The sequence below is a fragment of the Lycorma delicatula genome, chromosome 3, assembly GCF_047948215.1.
Source record: "Lycorma delicatula isolate Av1 chromosome 3, ASM4794821v1, whole genome shotgun sequence".
Taxonomy (NCBI): Eukaryota; Metazoa; Arthropoda; class Insecta; order Hemiptera; family Fulgoridae; genus Lycorma; species Lycorma delicatula.
This window is the reverse complement of record NC_134457.1, coordinates 167,587,421-167,598,162: the sequence shown is the minus strand read 5'-3', so window position 1 is coordinate 167,598,162 and position 10,742 is coordinate 167,587,421. Positions and strand designations below refer to the sequence as shown.

General features: G+C 25.6%; 1 protein-coding gene across 2 annotated transcripts in view; it reads right to left on the bottom strand.

The window, feature by feature from the left end:
- Positions 1-7,596: 7,596 nt before the first annotated feature.
- Positions 7,597-10,742, bottom strand: part of LOC142321029 (uncharacterized) — a 196,973-nt gene continuing 193,827 nt past the window's right edge. For both annotated transcript variants that reach the window (XM_075359022.1, XM_075359024.1), the window contains exon 4: positions 7,597-7,991. In XM_075359022.1, coding sequence (XP_075215137.1) covers positions 7,807-7,991 — 185 coding nt within the window. In that variant the 3' untranslated portion in view covers positions 7,597-7,806. The remainder of the gene's footprint in view (positions 7,992-10,742) is intronic.

Here is a 10,742-nt window from a genome sequence, read left to right as displayed (position 1 = left end):
TGATAAGGTTTCTTTACCAGCAAAATTTAACTAATTTAAAATGATATATGGCTAAACAATTGTTCTTAATATCATTGAATAACATGATAAAATGTATTTTTTGTTGTCTTCAGTCACTTGAGTGGTTTGATGCAACTCTCCAAGGTTCCCTATCTAGTGTCAGTCATTTCATTTCGGTATATCCCCTACATCCTGCATCCCTAAAAATTAGTTTTACATATTCAAACAAATGTTGCCTACCTGCACAATTTTTCCCATCTACATGTCCCTCCAATATTAAGGCAACTATTACAGGATGCCTTAATATGGGGCCTATAAGTCTGTTTATTATTTTAACTATATTTTCCAAATGCTTCTCTCTTCATCAATTTGCCACAACACCTTTTCATTTGTCACTTCATCCACCTCCTGATTTTTAACATTCTCCTATAGATTTCAATATACATTTCAAAAGCTTCTAATCTTTTCTTCTCATGTACTCTGATCATTCAAGTTTCACTTCCATATAAACCTACACTCCAAACATATACTTTCAAAAATGTTTTCCTGATGTTTAAATTAATTTTTGATGTAAGGAAATTATATTTTTGACTGAAAGTTTGTTTTACCTGTGCTATGCGACATTTTATATCAGTCCTGCTTTGACTATTTTTAGTAATTCTACTTCCTAAATAACAAAATTCTTCTATCTCTGTAATATTTTCTCTTTCTATTTTTATATTCAGTGATCCATCTACATTATTTCTACATTTCATTACTTTTGTTTTGTTCTTGTTTATTTTCATGTGGTAGTTCTTGTGTAGGACTTCATCTATGCCATTCACTATTTCTTCTTAAAAATGTGTTAACAATTCATAATTATTACATGACTCTCCCAATATATGGAACTTCTTCAGTAGGACTTCTTAGAATGCTATAAATAATGTTGAAGAAGGTGCTACTGTTAGTTCTAAAAGGTGTTAAGGAATAAAAATTTCAAGTACTTTGAAAGTAAGTAATTAAATAATTAATATAGTCGTTAAATCATTGCTATGAATTAAAAAAACCTTTAAATCCCTGTTTTTTGAATTTTAGATAGATAACTATATTTTTTATAATATATAACTGTGGACTATGATGAAGAAAAATGGTAAGAAAAGTCTTCATAGTTATCTACTATGATATTTACAGTTTTGAAGACTGTTTTAAGTAGATAATTGAATTTAGTTATTTGAGAAAGTTATAGTACTTTTTATTAAGTAAAACAGGCTGAATTTTATATAATAATAGCTACTGGAGATAGTGAAAATAGCTGGATGAGAGAATTAATTGTCCTGAATCTTGGTTCAGACAGTAAATGACCATTAACTAACTCATCAATACTTTCACTAATGAGATTTATTTAAGGTGAAGATCATGCTGTTTTTAGCATTATCGCTGTTTTGTGAACAGTTAAATGAAAAAAAAATATTTTATCCTTATACATCATGCTTCTCTTCAGGGAGTAGAGTAGGGTTTTCCAAAGTGGTCACTGGAAGATTCAAGAGCGTAATAAATAAAAAGCACAGTACAAATAATATGTAAACATATTAAAGTTAACTAAAATAAAACTTAAATTAAATTTCTTACAGTTGACCTTTGAACAGCTATAGAATCACATTTTGCCCATTCCAAAATTGTATCAAGATCAATTTAAAAAAAGGTGAAGTCTTAGTTCTTGAGAAAAAGTCATAGAGAGTATAATGTACTCACATATATTGGATTTGTGACTGTCTTAGTTTAAGGTTTTTGTGAGTATGAACCAGCTTGATATTTTAGTAAAATTGTATACTTGTTTAAAAATAATTCTACTTCAATATTGTCTCATTTCTACTAACCTTTATAAAAGAGGGCAACAGTGAAATTTATTCTAAAAGAAATGAGTTGAAAAAAAATTGGAAATCACTGGTTTTGTCATTACCATCTGCTGCTTTGGTGGCAGTAGTAACAATATTGCATTATCATCTGCTGCTTTGGTGGCAGTAGTAACAATATTGTTTGAAATAGACATCATGAGTAAAAGAAGACTAGTAGAGCAATAACATTTACGTAATTATTGTTCTTTGATCAGGATAACTATAGAACTTCTTAGTGACAGTGAATCTGAAGTGCAAGAGGTCCAGTAAGAGTTGCTTTCTTACAGAGCATTTTGTGGTGACTAGAATGAAGATGTTTCTGGAAAGCTGAATGTCATCTGTCTTTAGTGGGATTGAATGCATTACTACATCCATCTTAGTGAAGGAGACTACAAAAATCATTCACCCTTTACGTTTTTTTGAGTGCCTGGTATGGAGTGTTTATTATCCTGAACATGACCACTTAATATTTTCGGGTGTGTCTTGTATCACCAGTAAAGTCATCTACAACCATTTTAGCTATATCTTACTGTAACACATGTAGATACTAGGATCTAAGAGATGAATTTACTGACAAAGCTGTATGTTTTTATAACTATCCTAGAAGCTAAAAAGTTATCTAGTTGGTAAAAAAATATTGTAACCCACATTAAATGTATGGGAACCATGAATTATTGCCAGCAGTGCACATCTTCATTAATACTTTTTTGTTTGAATCGTTACATCTGTTTTAAGCAATATTCAAGCTATTCAATAAATAATGCACAAATGAAATTTTGTGATGAATGCTTATGCGTTCAATGCAGTATAGCCAGTTTATGATTGTCATCCAATTGACATGGGTAATGACTTTTGACCAGTTAGATTTTGACTTTTATCTGGTATTCTAATATCTGCATTTAAAAAATAATCTAGGCAGGATGACTGCTTATTTTCTACTATAACAACATTAATTTAACTTGATTATTTTACTGAATTATTTCTAAGATAAAAAAATGTATGTCTTAGAGCTCTAAACTTTTTATTAGCATTCTTCCTAAATGATACTAATTTCATGAATTCAAATAAATATAAATATAGAATAAAAGAAAAAATAAACAATTTTGTCAACATTATACTTTCACTGGTTTTGGCATAATATATAAAAACAATCAAAAAATCCTAACTGGGAAAAGAATCTAAGTTCAATGGTATAATCAACAAAAAGAACAGGTTATGATGTTAATTGTATTGCTATTAAATTACTTTTGCTAAAATAATTAACCTCTACTTCATTTGAAAACAATACTTTGTTATAATTATAATTTAGTTTTGATAAATCTAGAGAAAGAATTATCAAGGATCTTAAGAAGAATAATTGAAAGAAGGAATTATTTTATTTAAATTCAAAATTACTTTAGTCTTGTCTAATTTCACAAATTGAACACCTGCATTGGTAATAGAGGGGATTTTATGTTTATTAATACAAGTATGAAAAAAAAGGTTTAGTAAGTAATATTTATACATTAATACTTAATTCATATAACATTTACAATAGATTACATAAAAAATAACTGCTGCTCCATTTATTACTTCCTGTCTTTTGATGACCTACTCTTTACTGGGATTCTTGCTTGATAGCCATTTTAAAATTAACAAGTAATTTTAACATTTAAACTTTTAATCCATGAGTCAGTAAATTTTATGAACTTATCAGACAACTCCATTTAATCCATTTAAACTACTTCCTTTCCTTAATTTTGTTAGGGGCTCAACAATTCTTAAAAAGTAGGTATTGTATTTTAAAACATTAATTACAATTTTTTTAATAGTGAAATTTCTTTCTTTTCAATACCTCTACCTCCACATACTACCTATGCTGGTTACTGTATAAATTTATATATGTTGTAAAAAAATAAGGTTATGTAATGAATGAATATTTTTTAGACTGAATTTACAAAAAAAAAAAAAAAAAAAAAATACTTGTAAACAAAATGAGAATGGAAAAATTACTCTAGAAGCTTAACTCATACAACTGCTCTTTATTTTTCCTGTTAAAACTGTTCAAGTATGATAAAAGTATGTAAATTCAAAATATATGCTTAGGAAGTGTTTTATTTTTTTTACAAATGATACGAATACAATGTGCCCAATTATATTGGAAGGCGTACTGGGTATGATTTTTTCTTCTTAAGTGAATGTCTCCATCAACTATTAATCTGCAGCTTGATTTATATATAGATAAGAAATGTTTCACAAATAATTGATGATGATTATGAATAGTCAAGGATAGTAATGAAAAAGGTGGGTTTAAATAATTATAATAAAGAGATAGTATATATATATATGTTACCAATATTTTATTACAATAACATAAATAAGTTATATCAAATTAATTCTAATGAATAAAAAAATTCAGTATCTTTGGTAAAATATCACCAATATTATAGAATATTTATGTCTTCTATTTTTCTTATATGATTGATTGTTTTCTCATATTATGGAAAAATAGAAAGGAAATTTACTTCTATTCTAAATCTTAATAACCTTTTAAGTATATATGTAACTGTTAGAGAAAATAATTTTATAATTTGAAATTTATTTTTAATCTACATTAATTATTTTTAAAACGCAAATAACAAACATTAATAATAAAATTATTTCTTTTTCAAATTCTATTATTTTTTAAAAGATGTGTTTGAAAAAAATGAGATCAAAGAACATAAAACATTTAATCAGAAATATTTATGTAATAAAAATTCCTATAAAGATTAAGTTATAATAAATTACTCCTGTTTGATTAATTATCCTGAAATTAAAATTTACATAAAAAATGTTTTATGTACCGATATAATTGTATGAAACAGAGAAGAGTTAAATTATTTCAAGCGCTATGATAATATAGGATAAATTCTAAACATGATTTATTTATTTTTTTTAATAATATAATATCACAAACAAATTAAAAATTATTACTATATAAATATAACTAAAAATTCTTAATAATAAAAGTAATATGTAAATGTAAATAAATAGACAATACTGACACAATAATAACATTTATTAAAAATTAATAAAATTTTATTTAAGCTTTGAGTAAAAAAAACATAAATACAAGATATGATGTATTTGATGCACAATAAAATAATTAAATTAAAAAAAAATACAGTAGCATTCTAAATACCTTAAACAAATATGCCAATAAAAGTTAAACAAGATTGTTTACCCATGGTTAGTTTTAAAATACAGTATTATTATATTAAAATAAAACAGACTTGACTGAACTACAATTAATTTTATCTATCTGTTTTGTTTAGAGAAACAAAAAATATATATTAATTTTTCAAATATTATCAAGGTTTTTTTTCATTCGACCTATGTAATGGAACTGGTAGTGTCTAACTAGTAACTGGTTAATCTGGTAAAATTAATCGCCAGAATCATAAAAAAAAAATAAATAAATTTTTAAATAAAACAATTTTTTTAAAAAATCACTGCTTTTGTGAATCTGTCATATTTGTTTAGCTTAGGCCAGTTTTTAAAGAATTAATCATATTAATATTACTTCAACTAAATAAAACTTTGTTTCCTGATCTTGACCACTGCAGGAATGACCAGTTTTTCAAAATATCTGTTTTTTGTATAAAACACTTCTTCCAACTTATTCATACAATTATTGAAAATTAATAAGTTTTTCTGAAACATATATTTCTTTATTATTATTAATTTCCAAATTATTTTTGGTGTTATTAATGGAATGATTGTTTATCATGTGTTCGTTTACAATATAAAGTAATTTTACATTGTTCATTTACATTTTGTGTCATTCACATTGTAAAATAATTTAAAAAAATAATAAGCAATTTTATAATTGTTGCAGTCTTCTAAAAAATCTTCTTATTTATCTGGTTCAGACAATCAGCAGTGAGTGATCTTTCACTAACTTAAATAAATCACAGAATCAATACAATAAAATAATAAACAATCATATATCAAATATAATTTATAAAGTGCAAGAGAAACTACAAGGTTGTTTTAATTATAAACATGAAGAAAAAATTGGACAGTCAGTTTAATGGTGGACAAATGTACCCAAATTTTCCTTTTTTTATAAAACCTAAGTGTTTATAAAAAAAACACCTATCTTATCCAACCATACTTTATGCTTATGCGCTTTAAGTATTTTAAGGAAAACTCAGTTTTATAACAAAATTTTACAAGTTCGTCCACAAATTAATATTAATTTGAACCTAATTAAGGCATTCTCATTATTCATAAAAAAAAAAAATAGGTCCCAAATATTCTTGAATAGCATACTTCTTTTCAAATTCTCTAATCCTTCCATACTGTAACTGCTATAAAATAGCCTTAGGCTGCAAAACAAGACTTTATGACTATTACTAAAGATGTACATTTTATATGGATGTTGTCTTAGACATCTCACACTATAGTTAATAACTGTTGATGATTCTCATCATTTTTTTTTAAATGCCAATTCAGTGGTTGTATTTCTACCAAACACATTTTAATGCATGATTGATGAAAACTGATGTATGGGAACTTTGGTTGTTTCAATAAGGCAATTTATGTCTATACCAAAATGTGGTAGTAAATAAGCTGCATTATCTGTCTGTGTTTAGAATAATTATTCCATGGTACACATGGTTATGGTTGGTTTAATAAACACGCACTTCCATTTATTCAACATAAACATTCAAAGCCAGATCTCAATTGAGTTTGGAGGAATTCTTGTAATACACTACATATAAGGATCTCTCTTGAAATTTGTTTATTTACAGATAAAAGAAACATGTGCAGCATTTGGTTCTCAGTAGTCAAGGAGAATATCTAGTTGTTTATATTAATACACACACACTCACACGCGCTATGTCAAGTACTCAACCTAAACAAAACAAGCCTAAACCAAACAATGTATTTGAAAAATTTGGTTCACTTAACAACAGAAATCATGTGTTGCATAATATCATGTATATGACTTTTGTTTATGGTGCTTGAATGGTGTGCTTCCTGTAGTACAAAGAGTTATTCATGGCTATAACATTTTTTAATTTATGGATTACAGCATGAATCAAGCTATTGGAGTTCTACAAATATATATAGACAGCTGTCAAATTATTTATAGACCGCTTCACATTATCAGATCCACTACATGGCTGTTATGCCCTGGTTTGATTCTAGTAGATAAGATATGATAAGTGTATCTTTTGTGTGGTTGAAGAGATTTATACTAATTTTGACAAAAAGGTAATTTCCAATTAATATTTAAAAAAAAAAATGTAAAACTGCAGTAAGCAATTAAATTACATTCATATTTTAATAAAGAAGATTTGTATTATTTGCCTAACTTTTAAACTGGTCTGTTTAAAATAGTATCTTATTTTTATTTCATCAGTTGAAAACTAAGAAATAAGTTTATTAGTTTAAGTTTTTTAGTCACTTTTTCATCAGTTAAGAAAAGAAGAAATATAAGAAAACAATTTGTCATAAACAAAATTCAGATTAATTATAAAAAATATATTGTGAAATATATTTTACTTTAAAAACGGTTAATAACAAAATGCTACTACTGATAAAAAATAACAATTCTTTTTATAAATATTTTTTTGCTTTTGAATGTTAACTTAATAAGAATGAAATGCAAATAAAATACAAACTAATAATTAATGACTATTTATTAACAAACTATTTATTAATGACTAGTAATTGAGAACAGTGTGTTTAATTAATGGATTTCTTAATTTCAAGGGATATATTTAAGAATAAATTTAATTTATACATGTATATATAATTTAATATTGTTAATGAAGTATTATACATATTTTTAAATTTGTTACTTGACTGTAATTAAAGAAAATATTTATGTATCGAAAAAATAATAAAATTTAATAGTAAAAGCTATAATATTTCTTTTATTTAATGTTAATGTAAGTAGTTAACGTTTTCGTCGTCCCAGTCCAGTCCACATAAGAGATGGATCATAACGATTTGTACCACGATATGAAACTGGTTCTGGAGATTCTACAAAGTTCCGTATTTTGTAAGATGGATGATGATTTCTCAGTGCATGAAGATAAGCAGCTGATGCTGCAGGTCGATGACTGCGCTCTTTTTGTCTTTCTGAAATAAGAAAGATTTTCCATAATTCAATTAAATATAATTTAAATAATCATTTAAAGAATTATATTCATTCATATTCATTTTTATTAAGGAGTTATAACAATGATAAGATCAATACTACGTTTAAAATTTTTGTATTCATGATTTATAACGTTAAATAAAATCCAAAAAGAAAAACAGTTTTTAAATCAACTACACTACAGTTTATCTTAAGATTAAAGAAGCCTGATTTAAAATAAAAAAACAAGTTCAGACTTTAATAAAGATTTTAATTACTTTTACCTTAAAATATATCACAGTTGATTTAACAAATATTCTACACTGCTAAATGTTTATCTTTCTGAGTGGAATTCTTATAGAAATAATTTATGGCTAATGCTCAGTCCTGAAATAGAAATCCATAACTCTTCATCTTTAAAGTTAATATATTAGTAAAATATAGATTTCAATAATTATTTATAACAGAAGTTTTCCTTACTCAGGATTGATAGTAATTTGTTGATTGGAAGTTTATCCAGTGAAATTATATTTATTTTGCTCAAACTTTTGTACATTAGACAGGTGTCTGTGCATTTGAGGGGAAAAAAGAATTTAACTCTACTTTATATGATGAGTCATATAAACTAAAGAACTCTTCATGTAATAGAATCTCTATTATTTTATATGTGAATAATTGATTCATATTTATGTTAGCAACTAATATTAAATAAAACTATACATTTTAATTAAAGTTTTGATAGAGTTGGTTTAAAGTGAAAATATTATATCTCATAATCATTTTAATAAGCTATGTATTTGTTCGGTATATGATTTATACCACTAAACTAAACTTGTTTATTGATTGCATGAAGTGGACTCAGTATTTAAACTTTTCATATTGTTATGTATATTTTTATAATGAAGTTAGTTTTACATACAGAAAGTAGCAGTTGCATTGCAGAAAATCCTTGTATAAAAAAATAATTTTATCTAAATGACTGTATTAAACAATTTAATATTTGTAAATATATAAACTAGTATATATATAAACTAGCAGCTCTGTTTTCGTCTAAGTCTGTAAGTTAGGGGTTAACATTTTTTAGGAATAGCCTTAAAATGTTTAGAGTATTGGAATACTCTAAAAACTTTCTATTAAAACTATGGATAGTTTTAATTAATTTTGATAGATAATAATTATTAATTAGTGAAATATTTTCTGGATGATATGTATATATATGTACTAGGAGGTGGCCATACTTTGTTTCTCATTCTTTTTTTAAATCTTTTAATTACTTTTATTTTATATTTTTTAGTCAAGTAACTGGAGGCAGGTGGAGCCACTAGTGTCACAAATTGTGGCTGTGTTGGTTAAACCACACCATTGCACCCCTTAAAAAATCAAAATTCAAAAAATCCAAAAATGGTTTTTAGATATTTATCTGAAGAGTATTTGAAAGCCCCAATCTATTGAAAATTTGTAATCTCAGCCTTTTCAAGGTCGAATTTTGTAAAATCTAGAAACTGGTGTTTAGATATTCATATGACGATTAACACACCAAAAATCAAGTTGCTATCTTCATTTCTTACTGGAAATTAAAGAAAACCACCAAATTAAAAAAAATTCAAAATTCATTTTAACTCCTACTCAGAATTTAAAAAAAAACAAGAAATAAGTTATTAGATATTAACATGAAAATTACACATACCAAAAATCAAGTTGATATTCTAATTTGTTACAGAGAAATTAAAAAAAAAATAGTAAATCTCATTGTTAACTGATCTAATTAGACAATTAGATCTAATCTCATTACTCACTTTAACTTTTACTCACTTTTCATCAATTTATGAAATCAATTAAATAAAATCAATCAATCAATCAAATCAATTTAATTAATTAAATAATTGAAATTATTATTATTTAATTATTATTTTAATCAATTAATTTCATCAATTTATTTATTTGCAGGGCATTGATGAATCAGTTAGTCAGTCAGACGAGTTGCATTATAGGTACAGTTATATAACATATTGACCACTGTATTATTAAAATTTAATATTATATGAAATATAAACCATCAAATGTTACATCATTCTAGTTATGGAAAGTAGAATTTGCATATAAGTTCATAATAGATTTTTCATAATAGAAGATGCAGGATCCTGTGAAAATTGATTATTGGAAATTAATATGGTAAGTTTAACTTATCTTAAGTACTGTGTTTTGGTGGTATACACACACAGAATCCATTTCAAATGGGGTATAAGAAATTTTAAAATTGTCATTTTGCATTAATTCTGCATCTGTATGTGGCTGCTTCCTACTTATGTGACTGGGATTATCTGTTATACATTGTTCGGTAATGTGTATTTATTGTAATAACAATCTTCAATACTATTCAGGCATTTTAGAGCAGCTGTTCTGTGATTGTTTCAAATAATTTTTTAAATTCAAATGATTATGTAACATTGATTATTATGGTTATAAAGTACTTTATTTCACATCCTTAAATTTCCAGGTTGCTACTGCCTACAGTATTATATGTATAATGGAATCATCATATTGTAAAAACATGTAGTTAATATAGTTAAGGGAATCCACCAAATACACTTAGATTCTTATTTTGTACAAAATTATTTCACAGTAGCCATGATACTAAGATCATATAATAAGTATTTAACCATTAAACTGAAAAAAAACAAAAAAACATAACCTCTCTCTCTCTCTCTTTAGAGAATTTTTTTTTTTTTTACCACTATATAAATCAGCTTAAG